The 17,294-nt window shown below is 43.7% G+C and overlaps 1 protein-coding gene across 29 annotated transcripts in view; it reads right to left on the bottom strand.

Annotated features, from left to right (window-relative positions):
* The window catches only part of DTNA (dystrobrevin alpha), a 332,992-nt gene that overhangs the window by 102,271 nt on the left and 213,427 nt on the right, over positions 1–17,294 (bottom strand). For all 29 annotated transcript variants that reach the window (XM_080683220.1, XM_080683222.1, XM_080683225.1 and 26 more), the window contains 2 exons: positions 17,100–17,167; positions 10,336–10,416 (listed from right to left, as the gene is read on the bottom strand). In XM_080683220.1, coding sequence (XP_080539346.1) covers positions 10,336–10,416; positions 17,100–17,166 — 148 coding nt within the window. In that variant the 5' untranslated portion in view covers position 17,167. The remainder of the gene's footprint in view (positions 1–10,335; positions 10,417–17,099; positions 17,168–17,294) is intronic.

Below are 17,294 nucleotides of genomic sequence, written 5' to 3'. Positions count from 1 at the left end.
ATCTAATATCTTATCTCCCCTCTGGGTAGTAATTTCAGACTTCACTAGATAACTCCGTATAGGTTCCTTCAATATGCTCTTACCATTTCCCATCAGTTACTGACTTCTACTTAAGATTCTTTTTACAGCAAGCCGCATCACTCATCTCCAACTGCTGCCCTTTTCCACCTATCCCAAAAATATTTTAAGGCTTAGCTCTGGTCATACCACTGTCTATTGTCTATTGGGGAAAACCCAAGCTTCTGAGCATAAAAATCCATGTTTAGACTCGACGTTCCTAATCTTCAGCCTTATCTCCTCATCTCCAGCTTCTCCTGAGCCCTAGGCTCGTCACACCGGACTTCTCACAATTCCAGGATATTCCCTGGGCTGTCCTGTATGTGCCTTTATTCAGCCTGCTGCCCTCATCAGCTATACCCTTCAGTACACTATCTTTTCAAGGTATTGCACACATGCATGCCCACAAGGCAGCTCACTCTGATGCTAACCTCCCCCTTTGTTGCTTCCAGAAACTTCCACGTGTCTATTAGACCATTTATGACACTCTGCATTTCCCACAGTTATTAACCAACTAGAGGCCCGATGCACGAAATTTGTGCAAGGGGGCTCGGCCCTTGCAGCCCCGCTGCCTTGCATCCCCGTCCACTGGTCGTTCCGGAAGATCGTTCCGCCATCCAGTCTAATTGGCATATTAGCTCTTTATTATGCAGGTGTCCTCAAACTACGGCCCGCGGGCCACATGCGGCCCGCCGAGGACATTTATCCGGCCCGCCGGGTGCCACTGCCTGTCCTGCTTAGCAGCCGACTCGTCCCGGGCCCACAGTGCTCATAGGAATTTGTTCACAGTTTTTTTTTTAAACTATAGTCCGGCCCTCCAACGGTCTGAGGGACAGTGAACTGGTCCCCTGTTTAAAAAGTTTGAGGACCCCTGTAGAATAAGTTGTCCCCTCCAGTTTTTAGATAAACCCTTGATTGAACTTCAGGGAAGAGGAGGGTCTTGGAAATGACGAGCTAAATTTTATGTTAAGGGCCATGTGTTTTCAGGGGACAGCACTAAATTACGAGCAATCTGAAGACATGGACTATGTCTTGGCCATCTCTCTATTCCTCATGGCTACACGCAGAACGCGTTGTTCACACTGGGTGCCTATTACTGCTTGGGGAATGGCACACAGTGCCTGCTGCTTGCCAGACATCGCATATAACCCCTAGATGCTTTCCTTTGCCTCATCTTCTCAGACACGCTGGGCAGGGTTTCCAGAGAACCTTCATCATTCCTTGCACACTATGACTTGGGCAGTTGGCCAGAATCCTACATGCCAGAGGCCACATTATAAGAGGAAGAGCATCCACAGGGCTAGTGACCATGAGGCCTGTCCCCACTGGCCCTTTGTAGCCGTTGATCTCGGGGACTCTGCATCCTGTGCCCACCGGGCTGCGTGCACACTGACAGACAAAGTGCGCAGGGACACTGCAGAGCGGGTAGTGGCAACCGGCTTGAAAGGGTCACTTTGTCCTGCACCCACCCTGTCTGTTTAAATATGTAATTAACTGTCTTTGTGCAATGAGAGTACACAGTCTGATAGAAAACAGAAGATGCATTTTACTCCTCCACGCAGAAGATAGCTATGGCCTCATTTCCTTGTGCGTGGAAAGCTGTTCGGGAGACGGGCAAGCATTTGGGATGAACAGGTCCCTGGATGGCTGCAGACTCTCTCCAGACATCTTGAGCGAAGTCAAGAACATGGGAAGTGTTTCTTGTGTAGAAAAGACATCTTTTAAAAAGTTAGTAGAAAATACTGAGGAGGAAATCGCCAATGCAGAAAGCCAAGGCACACAGTGGGCAAGGTTTCAGACCCCTCTTGGTACCATTTCAAAATCGTGGCTCCACCTCTTCCTCCAGTCCCTATAGGCGACCGTCATGGCATAGACTTTGGCCAGTTCCGTGCGGCTGTGACCAGCCAGCCGCCGGCTCAGGCTCTTGCTGTTTACCTGTGACGCCTCAGCCTGGACACCTGGAGCCCCCCAACACTCTCCCATGTGCACCCCGTAAGTGCAAGTGCAGGCCCCTGCCCAGTGCAGGGCTCAGTCCCGCCTCCTTTTTGTCTCCTGGGTGGACAGTTCTGGGGTGCATTTCACAAGCCTCCTCAGCGGGTCCCATATGATCTGTTGCTTTTCCTTTCTTGTTCCAGTTCTGCTCTGGCTCCAGTATCCACATGAACAGCTTCCGGTCAGGCCCTGCCGAGGAGTCCGCTTTCCGGGGAAACACAGGCTGAAGCACTGATTCTAATCAAGTCCTTGTCTATCACTGATTGAAAACTCCCAGAGTAACACATGGGAGACAGTGATGATTGGGGCCATATTCCGAGGAGATTCTGATTCTGCTTGGCCGTAGGCTTTTCCCTCAGCGTCTCCGTCTCCACATTATGATAGCAGGGTCTCACGCTGCGGTGTCGGGTTTGACAAATGAAGTGCATCCCACTTGACCTCACAGGGAAGTTCATTACTGTTCTGAGAAACGAAGCGATTTGGGGCTGGAGCCGTTGCTAGCTCTGCGGCTGGCTGAGTGGCCACAGGCTCGCCTCCTGCGGGCAAGGCTGGGCAGCCCGGGAGGGCAGGGACTGTTTGCCATGGCACTCGGCTGGTATCTGGAAGCCAGAAGTTCCGTTCTAAACGGTGTGACTTTATCTGGCACTTACCTAAGGGGAGCACTTACTGCTCTCCTCACCTGGGAGGGGCAGAACCTTTCAAGTCCCGAATGAAAAGCAGGGAAAGCAGTCCCAGCCCAGCACCGTGAGCGAGTAAAGGGAGCGACAGACACTCTATTTCAATAGCTATGTACGTATTTGATTGCTTTTAATCACCAGACTTACAAGTAGTTTTTTTCTTTAGAAAATGAAAGTTTGCTGAGGGGACTAAAAGGCTGGGTATGAGTTTATATAGCAACGTTTTAGGATGTGTCTACCACTGGATATTACAACATGAGAAGCTTTAGAATACACAGGACACATTCATTAGATTCTAAACTCGAGGTTATTCCGGTACTCAATCTGGACACGAAGGAATGGGACCACACTTTGGCTCCCAGGGTCCAGCATCATGCTTGGGACACAGTAAATCTCAGCCCACAGCTGCGGAATGAGAAACACACGAGTGACTGATAATAACAACCGCAAATGACTGGTGACGTCAACGCAGCCCCAGGGGTAAATCAAGGGGCGGCAGCAATCACGTCCCTGCAGGGTCACAGGTGTGCTGTGTGGGAGGGGCCGCTCTCCCAGCCCTGCCCTCATCTGTCTTCTGTTTCCTCTGTGTCCCTCAGAGCCCAGAGGTTCTGGTACCAGGCTGGGGGCGGCACCCCTGGGTGTCCCTTCATTGCCCTGATGACTGGCTCTGGGCCAATCGGCAGGCTCCCAAGGACACAGCTTGGCAGACCCGTCAGGGAAGGTCACCGATCTCGCTTTGGCACCTGTCAGATGGGGCTGAGGAGGCTTGGAAGGCATTTCTGTGTGTATCACTCTTTCCCACGTGCCTGGGGCATTTAAAGTTGAGGCCCTTTCCTAAACGGTGAGAGTGAAAGCGCTTGGTTGGCATGGATTCCAGGGAGAATGCAGAGCGGGAGACAGGGAAGGGAGCTGGCTGATGGGACGTCCAGATGCCGAGAAATAAGACTGGCGGTGGCGCCTGGGTCACAGGCTGGCAGAGGCAGCGGTCCGGTCAGATAAAGCTTCTGGCGTTCTCTAAAAATCAAAGTACGAAGAAGAAAGCCAAACCCTGGATTTTTAAGATCTTACAAACAAAAGCAGCGGGAAGGAGGAGCAGAAGTTTGCTCTGACTAAGGGGAAACAATGCCAGGGCCAGGGTGCCCAGGGGGGCGTGGTTCTGGCTGCGTATCCCACAGCGGAAAACGTTGACTTCCCCACAGGGATTTTCGGGAACGCTGTATTCCAGCAATGAACTTCCGTTTATTCTAAACATGTGTCTGGGATGACTCAGCATCAGGGGTGAAAGTGAGCACCAGAAACACTGGGAGCAATACACACAGATAACTACGCTCCGAGGGTTTGTCATCGGCCACTTTATTTCCCCACCAAACCGCCTACTCTTCCGTCGACTCCTTACTGGAGAGAGTCCTTCTAGCTTTCCTTTTGAATACTTCTCTTTTGGGGGATCTATTTCTCCGCTGCAGATTTTTACTTTAAAACTTTATTTTTCATCCAATGGTCTATATGTCCTTATCTGGAAAATAGAGAAGTCTGTGGTCTTGGGCAGTGGGACAGGCCGAATCCTAAGATGCTCCCCTCCCTCTCCGATTCCTGGTCCCTGTTGTTTACCTGCATTCAGTTACTCAGACAGTAATCCAGGTACTGCTGTGAGGGGGTTTGGCAGATGGAATTAAGGTCCTAAATCAGTCAGCCTTAAAACAGGGAGCTTATCCGGGTGGGCCTGACCTAATCACAGGGATCCTGTCACAGCACAGTTTTCTCTGGCCGGTCACAGAGGGGCAAGTCAGAGGAACACACTCTGGCTGGCCTGGAAAAGGCAGCGAACACCCGTGCTCCGAGTGGCCTGAGGGGCCATGTGGCGAGGAGGGAGGGTGGCTGCTAGGGGCTAAGACTACCACCCTGACTGTCGGAAGGGATGGGAACCACAGTCCTTCAACCACAAGGAAATGAATTCTGCCAGCAGCTAGTCCCCATCTGAGCCCCAGATGAGAACCGCAGACCCAGCCAGCACGCTGCTTTCAGCCCCTGAGCGGAGAACCCCGCATGCTGTATAGGACTTCTGACCTCCAGAAACCGAGACAGTAAAAGTGTGCTGTTTTAAGCTGCTAAGTGTGGAGCAATTTGTTATGCAATGGTAGAAAACGGATACCGGCAGCTCCAAATGCATGTGCTTAAAAATGAGGCAGAGAGAAGGAATATGCTTGGAAAAAAATGAACGGGATGTTAGTATTTATTACTAAGAAATACTGAAAGGCGACTCTCGCAACATAAAACTAGTCACCTGGATGTGAAAAGTGAACCTAGTGGAGCCTGTTGGTTCATTCATGGAAGAATATCTATTCAGGTCTTACCACACGGAGAGCACTTGCTAGGGTTAATTTTGCAGGGAGAGAGAAACCTTTAGGTGAACAGGTATCTGCATTTTGCTTTTATGGTTCATAAGAAATCCTGAAAGCTAGAGCTATGAAAGACAAAAGCAGATACACTTTAAAGCAGTGGTCGCCAACCTTCCAGACCTCGCGGACCACCGCTTGGTGACCGCTGCCCTGAAGTAGAGCTGAATGAGGGATCCTTTTAAAGATGCTTCATTTACTGGAGGAACGGTATTCTGAGAAACTGAAAGTTCAGATCCAAGTCTATATCTTTTCGTCTTTCCTTTTAAACAAAAATTTTAATTAAATTTTAATCGATAGGAGTGATAGCAGAAACTTCAGACGGTGGCCAGAGGAACTGAAGATGGTATAATGTCAGTTGTGGGGGACAGCACCCCCTGGCCTTCTTACTTTAGTTCCATGTAAACAGGAGGGAGTAGATCTCTGATTTATTTCTCTCATTGCTTTTTGTTGTTCATGAACTTAAGGGTGCGTTTCGTTGACTTTCACGTAATTTCTGAAAAAACACATGTGCTGACATTAGGTATCTGGATCATTAACCATGCCAACGCCCAGCGAGGAAATAATGTGACAGCAGAAAAGCCATTTGTTTAAGGTAAAGGCCGAAATGTTACCATTGCACACATGCCTATAAGTGGTAAACAGGATATTAATTTTCGTGAACAGCTAGCTACCAGGGGATCCGGAAGTTAAAGAGAAGGTTGTTGATGAGAAAGGAATATCAGGCCTGGATGTGTATTCTCCATTCTGTACCATTTTTCCTGTAAATTGAAACAGCCAACTTGTTCCCTAACTTCGAAGAGAACTGTTCTTTCACTTTATTAGAGATTGTGCTAGTGATGGCGTGGGGAGGGGGGGAATGACAGGGAGTAAAGATGAATGGTGAGGAAAGAAGCTGACTTGGAAGACAAATCCTATGGACAAAAGTTGAAGGAATTTAATGCCTAAAAAAAAAAAAAAAAAAAAAAAGATGGGCTTCTTATAATTCTTCTTTTATAGCAGAGGATGCTAAATGTTTCTTGTGGGCAGAGGGGCACCACTATATAATGAATTAATATTATGTAGATATTATGTTGGCATGGACAGGGTGGGGCAAAAGTAGGTTTACAGTTGTTCTTATGAAAAATAATGCAATAATTAATAAAGAATAATATAAGAATAAACTCTGTTTTATGTATTCACAACTTTAAACCCACTTTTACCCCCCCTGCATATGACAGAAGAGGAAATAAATTTCACATTTTGATGATAAAATTAAAAATATAATAAATGAGTACAACTTTTTTTTTTAATGCTCGTCTATCAATAAGCAAACTGGAATTGTTTTTTGTGAGAAAAACATTTTGCATAATTGGGATTACACATTAGTGTTCTCTTTTCAAATTGGTTATAAATCTTTACCTATTCTGAGTTCACAGTCTATACAAAAATAGGTGCTGGACCCACTTAGTCCATGGCCACAGCTTCCTGGCCTCTTCTATGAAGTTTTTGCGAGCACTGGGATCAGTATTCTCAGGATCCACAAGGATTGCATTAGAGCAGTGGTTCTCAACCTTTTTAATGCCGCGACCCTTTAATACAGTTCCTCATGTTGTGGTGACCCCCAACCATAAAATTCTTTTCTTTTCTTTTCTTTTTTTTTAAAAATATTTTATTGATATTTTACAGAGAGGAAGGGAGAGGGATAGAGAGCTAGAAACATCGATGAGAGAGAAACATTGATCAGCTGCCTCCTGCACACCCCCTACTGGGGATATGCCCGCAACCAAGGTACATGCCCTTAACCGGAATCGAACCCGGGACCCTTCAGTCCGCAGGCCGATGCTCTATCCACTGAGCCAAACCGATTTCGGCCATAAAATTATTTTCGTTGCTACTTCATAACTGTAATTTTGCTACTGTTATGAATCGTAATGTAAATATCTGTGTTTTCCGATGGTCTTAGGCTGAATTCCTCACAGGTTGAGAACCGCTAGCAGGGTCGCCTAAGACCATCGGAAAACACAGATATTTACATTACGATTCATAACAGTAGCAAAATTACAGTTATGAAGTAGCAACGAAAATAATTTTATGGTTGGGGGTCACCACAACATGAGGAACTGTATTAAAGGTCGTGGCATTAAAAAGGTTGAGAACCACTGCATTAGAGGGAATGAACATGGATGTCAGTGATGGGGATCGGTGCTGTAGATGGGACACCATAAACGAGCAGGCAAGGGCTGTGGGGGAGAAAATGTGGAGAATTAACTAAATTTAGATAAGAAAAAAAAATCTCATAAAAAAAAAAGTGGTCTCTCCATGCTATATCCAGACAATATTTATTTTTTCCTAGAAGATAACTTTACAAGTGTCAGCTTTTATGTTTTTCTCCTCCTTTGTATAGTTTTAAAGCTTGGTTCGGATAATACACAAAATACATTTTATCTGTAAATAATGTCTGAACCTAAAAATGAACAAGCCCTTTTTAGTTAAGGTCTATCAATTTCTGTGAAGTAAACACTGCATATGAATTTCCAATAAAGCAATTCCGTTACAAATACACTATCTGGATTTTTTCTTATTTCTTTTATTGTAGAGTAAAACTCCATTATAAGGTACCATAATTTACTTTGAGCTGGGTTTTATTGCAGACAATTTTCTCCCTCTCTTACAGGGGTAGTTAATATTGACGAACATATGTCACATAAACACCAGTGCTTCTGGTTATCTCTCTAAAAGAAAAGCTCTAACTCTGATTAGAATAAGCCCGGCTCAGTTGTGTTGGCGCTCTGGAAGTACCCCAATATCACAACTGCTCTGTTTATTGTCAGGAAGGAAAACTCGGCAGACACATATAATACTTGCATCAACGTGGAAACAATTTGAAAAAGAAGCTTAATTTTAGCAGAGCATTCAACATAAGCTTATATTTCTTCTTTGAGTCTTAGTGTTGTCTAGTTTGTATAGAATGCAATGTCTTTTCTCATCCTAAAATGTATAAAATTTGTAAGGTACATTGTAAAGCAAATAGCACTTTTTCTGCTTACTGTCTACCAATTCTTTAGATTCAGCCCAGCTGTCTCCCTGTCTAGGAGACTCCTCTCAGCAGCCCCCACACCCAGGTCAGGGCACTGCCTTCCCGGTGCCCCCACAATGCCATGTATGGATTCTTGTCATTACATGTCCACACTGTTTTATAAGTCTGTTTAGAAATCCATCTACCACTTAGACTGTGGGCAAGTTCAAGGTAGGGAATGCATCTTACTCCCCATCGCTTTGTCCTTGGGACCTAGCACAGTGCAAACATAGAGTTCATTGTAAGATTTTAAAGAGGTAAATGAATGGATTCATTGAGGGCAACTGCACAGGTGTGAAGAAGGTTCTGTTTCACCCAGGGAGGGACTATCAGTATTTTCCAAGATAGTAACTGTTTTCCAAGAATGTCTGTGTAACCATGCCACGATTCTGGATATAGGGTAAGGAGGAGCACCAGAACAGAATAGGAAGAGGAAAAAGAGATGTCTAAGAAGGAGAAATGGCCTTCATCAGAGAGGAGGAATAAAATATGGCCCATGGTTTGCTGGACCCAGTTAGGGCCAACAGTGTGTACTCTTTGCAATGTTGGTGCAGGGCTGACAAATCACTATACACCTTCCTCCCTCCCTCCCTCCCTCCCTCCCTCCTTCCCTTCCTTCCTTCCTTCCTTCCTCCCTTCTTCCCTCCTTTTCTATTTATTGGTTGGTTTGTTCATTCACTCACTCACTCACTCACTCACTCACTCACTTATATTCATCCTTACCATTTTGTAATGCCATTTTGAAACTCGCTGCTTCTACTGAAAATAACCTAAGAAAAGCTCCGCTTGGCAATGCTTTGAGGAGACAGAACTCCTATACCACTCCTTCTCCCCTCCTCTCTATTTTGAGGGCCACTGGTAATGAGGTAAAGGAAAAGGGAGGACTACATCACCTTTTCATTGCAGAAAACATGGCGATTCTTCGATTTTTTGCTTAAATGTGGATGATGAAGATGTGGGGGAGGGAAAGCTTTGCTTGTGGGGGAGCATTTTCCTTGGCCTTGAATACCAGGTGGGCAATATCCAGACTGCAAGTTCAACCACAGATCCCTTCCCGTGGCCAGAGGGCTCCCCTCACTGCTTTGTGTGTGTTTTTTGGGGCAGGGTGGGGAAGAGGGGAACATTGATTTAGCTTCTGTGAGGAGTCAAACAAGTCTTTGATGTTTTTTCTACGTTCTTCTCCTGCCCCAAACTTCAGCCCCATCTCGGGCTGGGGAAGAGCTGCAGAGGAGCGGCGTGCGGGAGAGCTGCACACTGCCTATCCCAGTCGTAAATAAGCCTAGAAGCGTGGGCTGGGGTGGCCTGCTCGGTGCCCCAAGAAACATCTGGGGGAGACTCTGGGATGGTAAAGATGTGGACATGGCTGGTTTTTCATTCACCAAGTATCTAATCCTCATGGCAATTATTCAAGAACTGTGTGTATGCACTCAAGATAACATGGTTTTCAGTTTTAAGGCATCCATACTAATTAGGAGATGAGAAGAGTTATTAATTTTTTCTAGCAGTCCGTTTTTAAAACAAAGTAGTATTTTTTCCAAGAGGTAACGAATGTGGTGATATGACGGGAGCACCAGCCCAGCAGGGAACATGGATCTGCTCACCGTGCTTAGTAATCTACCCCGCTGCTTACATTTTAAAATTTGGGGAAAAGCTAAGCAAGTTCCTTTGTTTCTTTCAGTAGTCTTGTCTCTTCTCTTGCTACTGTCAGGTGCAGGCAAACGTAGTTAATATTCTGACACAAAGGGTAAATTTTCTGGTTTCAGAAAGCAACTGGATTGTTTTCCAGAGGTAATAAACATGTTCCTCTACTTGTAAAGGAAGCACAAATAGGAGGACTTCGTGTTTGATATTTTACAAAGTTCTTGGAAACCATCTGGATGGCACTGCTATCCAGGCTAGAGAGAAGGAGAACATCCCTCCAGATTTAAACCCCTCCCATGGCAGGATGGAATACACCTTAGCAGGTTAGAGTGATTAAGCCTTGAGAATTACTTAGGCATTGTCTCACTACCATTTGTATATCATAACATTATTTTCATTGTTGTGTAAACATATTTTGGTCAATTCTTACAAGAAAACCTAGCTTTAATAGGCTAAGTAATAAGTGTAAACGATAGGGCTCATGAAGGTAATTACTGCAAACAACTGGCATACTTACAGTTGCATTTCTTCTGAACAAACCGAAGCTTGCATGCTGTTCTGTAGGTGGAGAGTCGGATTCGATCCAGCTCTTGAGCTCCTGGGGGTGGGGGGGAGGGAAACGTACACATATGATATGCCATGTGCGTGGAAAGGAATTTGTAACATTTATAAAGAAAACAACTATAAATATAACCCATGCACTTAATTTTGTTGTTATTAGAACATAAATATAGCTTGAAGACCTGAAAAGGTCTGGCCCGTATCCCTCAGGTTATGGGAAGAGAGCACATGCAATCAACGCTGAAGGTCAGGTTGTCAACCGTGTTCACCGGCCACGACACCCAACCTCACCCCTGTGGAGGCTGCCATGAAGGAGCACAGTCTGCTCAAGCTGCGACTTGAACAGCCAGATGCTATCAGATAGTAACCTCATCGTCATCATTTTAAATGCGCCGTCATTGGTCATTAGACCGAGGCTGCGAGGTGAGCACCTGCCAAAGGTTGGACATCTTTTCTGCTTGACCTGAGGCCAGATGCTTTTGGAAGTCCTCGTTATCTCGTCTGGAAGACAGGGATGGGGATCCCACTACTGTTGACTCCATACGTTGTCAGGGTAAAGGAATGACTCTCCCCCAAGCACTGAGAACACTGCCTGGCGCACATGAGTGTTACCCAAGTATTCACTATTATTCCTAGCATCTCACCTGCAAGCTTCCCTGTCAACCTCGGAGCAGACTCCTTTCTGAAAGCAACCGCTACTCTTACACAGTGGCTTCCCGTCCCTTCCTGACAAAGAGGAGCATGCGCCTTATGTCTCTGAGCTGCGATCCCTATCCATTCCACTCAGGAATCCTGCGTGGCTTACGAGGCCCACAGCACCCAGTCGGAATGCCCCTCTGCTCAGAATCCAAGTTCCTCCGCAAACTCTTTCCATCCTATCTTCCAACAAGAGTTCCCACTACTCTACCCCAGAACCTCCCCTTGCAGATGGCTGCTTGTTCCGTAGCCTGCGTTTCCTCCAAATGGGTTCATCTTTAGACTGTGTCTGGGACACAGCAGACTTTCAACAAAGGTCAGTTCTTCTCTGCTTCTAACTCTTTGGCTTTGTTGAAGCCCATGTTTATGGTTCATACAGATACAAAGGCCCATACCTGGTTTTGACATGTGTTGAACTTTCTCTGCACCAGGAAAGGCGCTCCATAGATGCTTCTGAATATAATAGTGAGGGTAGCAAGTACATGAACTGGCCTGAAAGTAATTATATTAGGTGACCAATTACACGCTCTCCTAATGAAACTTGGGATGAATTAGCAAGTGTCCCTCACTGAGAGTGTTTAGCATTCTCTCAACTCAAACTGATCTCTTTAGATTCATTTAAAAACACTCTCAATACTCCTATTACTCCATGGTTTAATAAGGCATGTAATTAAATATTAATTCTAACAGAAGCTTATTACTTGACAAACAGGCTCATTGATACCGGGTACTTGAAGGATCAAAGAGGCAAGGATTTATCCTCACCTAATTGAGAAATTCCCTTCCACATGTTCTCAAGAGGTAGACATTTTAGCCAATGGCCATGAAGGATTATTTGCAATGACAGGGATGATTATAACATAGTGAAAAATAAATGGACTTGCTGTGTGAACTTTGACAAGTTTTAAAAATTACTTCCTCGTGTGTAAAATGGGGAAAACATCAACTTTATTGGCTGGTAACCTATATAGCTGGTTCCTAGTGAGAACTTCACAGCCAGCAGATGGGCCTCCTCAAAGGCTTCCTGTGCCATTGCTGAGCAACAAGTGACAGCAATTGCTTTTTTGCATTTGATTTTAACTTGCCTTTCTGTAATTTCAATCCATTTGACCTAGTTTCCCTTCTGGAGCCACTTAATCTTTTCTCCTGGCACTTGAAAATTGATTTCTCAAACAATGGGAAGCCACTACCATGACCACTGTTAGCATCCACATTACCATCTGAAGATCATATACAAAAGTCCCTGTTATCACGCGAGTTTAGGGTTTAGCGGGGGAGGTAGCTTCTCCTTGACTTTTTAGGTCCAAGAGGTTCAACTGCACAGTCATTTGAAGCACAATGTCTATTACTGAGCATGACACACAACTGGCTTCAATACATAGAGGTGGCTATTATTATTATTCTCATTATCATCAGGCAAAGATTTGGGTCCCTAACCATTCTCATTGTCCGGTTCCATGACTGGCTAATATCTCCTTGACACAAGATCTACCAAATTAACCAAACCTGTATAGAATATGGGAAGCAACTACTATCACCTTTGATAAGGACACTTACTAATGAAATTCATTCTTGGGCTCTTTGGTAAGCTTGTAGTTTATTTATTTATTTATTTTAAAAAATATATTGTATTGACATTTTACAGAGAGGAAGGGAGAGGGATGGAGAGCTAGAAACATCGATGAGAGAGAAACATCGATCAGCTGCCTCCTGCACACCTCCCACTGGGGATGTGCCCGCAACCAAGTTACTTGCCTTTGACCGGAATCGAACCCGGGACCCTTCAGTCCACAGGCCGACGCTCTATCCACTGAGCGAAACCAGTTTTGGCAGCTTGTAGTTTATTAAGAAGCTATTTTAAAAAATCATATGTACTTATATTAAGTCAGATTTTTTTTCTATTTTCAATTTAAATGCTTATTTGGGGTGGGGGCTACAGGTAGGATTTCATACTTAGTTTCTTTTGTTTTTTTAGCTCATACTTCTAACCTTTCTGATATTTAAAAAAATTATTTTCTCACTGGCATTTCACAGGGGCTTCCCAGTTTCAGGTCCTCTGCATCTGAGAGGCTCATGGATGCTGGATAACCAGGCAGAGCAATGATCAGAAATACCCGAATGCTAAATCTGCCTTTTCCCCTGGATGAGGGGGTCGTTTTATTGATGTGGACTTTGGCTCAACCATCAGGAAAGTCTCAATATCTGTAAATCATCTTTTAGAAGAAGTCATTAGGGACATAGATTATTTGTGTAAGTTTTTCAAGAATAATGATTTAAGCCCCCGGTAGAAAAGGATGATGATGCCGCACACAGTTCAATGTCTTAGTTCCAGCAAGATCTTGGCCTCTGAGCAGGGAAACCCTGGCTCCTCTGCACCTCCCTCCCACGGAGGTCCCAGGGCAACGTGGGACAGGTGCGCCCCTTCAGGAGCGGGATGAGGGAAGGAGAGCTGATACTTAGGGACAGGCGTGCACTGACTGCTCACCTGCCCCATCACAACGTGGACTTAATGGACCCTCTGTTTTATTTAAGAATCAGGAAGAGGTCTGGAGGTCTATTTGTGTATGTTCTTCTTGGCTGAGGATGTAAGGCCTCAATATTAATAGGGATGTGGTGAGCAAGGAAAATTAGCCTTTCAGATATAGCAGCACACTACCTTGCACAGACAATGTAAGTGGCAAACACAAGATCCATAATGAGTTCTGGGACCAAAAAAAACACAACCCAAAACAAACAAAAAACCCATCCCTGATCTGATGTAGGGTGTGCAGGCTCTTGCTTAAAATAAATGTATCTGTCTCTGCCTCATACACTTAATTCAAGTTTACATGTGAAGTCTCTTCTTGAAAATCTGTAGATTCATAGTCTACCTGGGAGTAGCTGAATGTCTTCTGTGTCCAAATTATTGCTTAAAACCAAGGGCCTGGCAGGGCCGCAGAAAGTGTCTTCTGGTACTTCTAGGGGACACCCTCCAGGTTGACTGCCCATTACTTATCCTTTAGACATGGTCATAACACTACCTGTAAATCTTCCTAATTGTATGGTGATCCAGCTCATGTTTCCCCAACACATGCACAACTTAAGAGACTTTGTTAGTGCCTTGCTGAGATTAAGGTCCATTTTTAGCCTATGATATTTTCCTGAGCTAAGTCTAGTAGCCTTATTAAAAAGGGAAATTAGCTGACTTAATTCCTCTATAAAAAGAGATGGAATTTGAATAAATGAATAAGGAAGTAAAGTCAATAGAGCAATCCTTGTTCTTAGCATGTTGAAATGTCTAGGGTTACGACTATCTTTTGTTCATGAATTGAACAGTACCTCGCTGTTTGGTAGTTGTTCAAGGACTACACGACTTTGAAAATACTGGAAAGCAGAACCCTGGGCAGGGACATGGCTTTTTTTGTGATGGGCACTACTATTTAGGCATTTTCTCTTGCTGTTTTTTAAAATTATTACTTAGTTGATAGACGTACAAGTTCCTCATCTTTGTTAGCTCCTTCTCTAGACATTGGAAGTAGTTACTTTCCAATCTCCTTATTAGTTTTCTCTGATAATAGTTTTTTGTCTTTCTTTGGTGTCCTGCTGATAGAGCTGAGGTGACCCACATATTTTTCAACTATTAAACACATTCTCAATGAGACAACCTTTCTCATTTGTGCGATAGTCTACCTATCAAAATCAATTCCTCCAATTGTTTTATCGGCAGAATCCTACTTATTGTGGACATGTCCTACTTAGGGTTGATATAAACATGATGCTCACTAATGGATTGTTAAGACCAGAGGTGTTTACCTGTTTTAGGCCAACTTCTGAGTCTATTATTTAGCATATTCAAGGAAGAAAGATGCATATTTGTATGCCTTTTAAAACTACTCATTAATCAGAACTCAGAATATGATTTAATAAAGCACATGACAACCATAAGAAGTTTCTATAAAAGATAAAGCTACAATTTGGAAAATAAATGCACAATTTTCCTAAGTCTCCCTAACTTGAAAAATTTAGAACTCTCTCTCTTTCTTTGGCTATAAAACTTATGCTGATTTTTCTTTGAGTTGGACAACTTTAACTCAAAAGTCATGTGTGACATATGCATTTTTCTGTACGAGGTATTGCACCAGGGATAAGGTACTTAACCTTAGGTAAGTATTTTAAAAATCATTAAATAATCACACGTTTATAATTCTTACAGTGTGTTTGCCAATAAAGCATTTACTGTAACAAATTCAAACATTTCCCCTAAGACAGTGGTTGGCAAACTGTGGCTTGTGAGCCACATGCGGTTCTTTGGCCCCTTGAGTATGGCTCTTCCACAAAATACCATGGCCTGGGCGAGTCTATTTTGAAGAAGTGGCGTTAGAAGAAGTTTAAGTTTAAAAAATTTGGCTCTCAAAAGAAATTTCAATCGTTGTACTGTTGATATTTGGCTCTGTTGACCAATGAGTTTGCCGACCACTGCCCTAAGACTTTACTCTTTTTTATGTTAAATATTAAATTTTTAAAAATTTTGTGTCAAAACACTGGCCCATGATGTACCTGGCTCTTGCCTTTTCAGTCTAAGAACCTGTGATATGGAAGGACATCTGTGCTGCCTTATATTTTGTTTAGATGGGCAGGCAGTAATGAGGTTCCTTGCTCTGTTAGATTTTTATCAGTAAGGTCATATAAGTCCAGGTGACCGGCCATGCCAGAAATGAAGACACAGTACCAAACATGGCCTAGCAAATTGGAAGGTCATGGCAGAAACACTCACATGCACTTCAGACATGTTTCTAAAAGTGGAAAAAGCAAGGAGCATGATTGAGATTCCCCATATCAATTTTAATTTTCTTTCCTTTGTGTTAGTTCCAACACTGTCTTGGTGTCACCCAATTATTGGGAAATGATAAAGGGAAATATGAATCTTATTATCTGGGACTTTCTTTTATCTTCTGTGACCCTCATTCTTGCCAATCAGTTTCAATCTTCAGTAGAAACTTAATTTTTGTCTACTGCCTTTTCAGGGAAAAGGCTTACCACTCACTTCTGTTCATCCTCATTCCTTATGCAGGGGAAAAAGAGATAAAAAGACAATAAGAGAATTGTACTTTTCTCTTTATAACATTTCATTTGAGATGTGTGCTTTCCTCCCAATGTCAAGTTCTTCCTTATGAATAGGAAACATGGTCTACAAGGGAGACACTACCGACTACAACCATATATATATACATAAACCAATGGCCTCTATTTCATGGGTTCTCCACTGGAGTCAGTCTTGGCTTGGTTTTGCTCTATAGCAGCTGCCTTCCGGGGGCTCTTTAAAAAAAAATTTTTTTTATTGATTTCAGAGATGAAGGGAAAGATAGAGAGAAACATCAATGATGAGAGAGAATCATTGATCGGCTTCCTCCTGCATGCCCCACACTAAGGATTGAGCCCGCTACCCAGGCATGTGCCCTGACCGGGAATCGAACCATGACCTCCTGGTTTATAGTTTGATGCTCAATTATTGAGCCACGCTGGCTGGGCGTGTGGGCTCTTTTTAACTTTTCATCTTCTTAGAGACGGTCTGTGGGACAGATCCTTCCCTACTGCATGAAGTCTAAATGACAGTGTATAGTGTGGTCTGGTAATCACACAGGAGTCCTCTTTCCCATAGAAACATAAGCCATCGTTCAGTAGATGAGACATTCAATGATTCATTTCACGAATGTTATCAGTGCCTACACAGTGTAGACAGATGAACCCAGACTTTAAAGTTTAGTGGATCTGTTAAATGCCAACACTAAATAGTGTTCCTAAAGGGTTGTGTATGTGTGTGTATATATACACTTAGATCCATGAAACTTCCTTCATATAAAATATAGAGTGTAGTAACACATTGTGATGTTTCACTAATTTAACTTTTCCCTTATCGAAGGCAAAAATTCCCAGTTACATTTCATGCAAAGAAATTTGGGATTTTAAATAAAAGGACCGGAGTCACAGAATTTCATGTATATTCAATGGACATTGTAGGGTCTTCCTTAAAAATTCTGTACTTACTCATCTCTGCAAACAGCTGTCTTCTTTCTGCCATGGTATTTCCTCTTTTCCCACTATCTTCAATCATTCTACGAGACAAAATGGGTACAGTGGGTATTACCCTCCTGCTAATGAGGCCAATGGCCATTTCTACAGAAACACACTTGCCGTGGGTATGCCACAAACACAGAGACAAACTAACACTGTGTATTTAGA

The sequence above is a fragment of the Plecotus auritus genome (genome assembly GCF_963455305.1).
Source record: "Plecotus auritus genome assembly, chromosome: 8".
In the NCBI taxonomy this organism is placed as follows: Eukaryota; Metazoa; Chordata; class Mammalia; order Chiroptera; family Vespertilionidae; genus Plecotus; species Plecotus auritus.
This window is presented reverse-complemented; position numbering and strand designations above follow the sequence as displayed.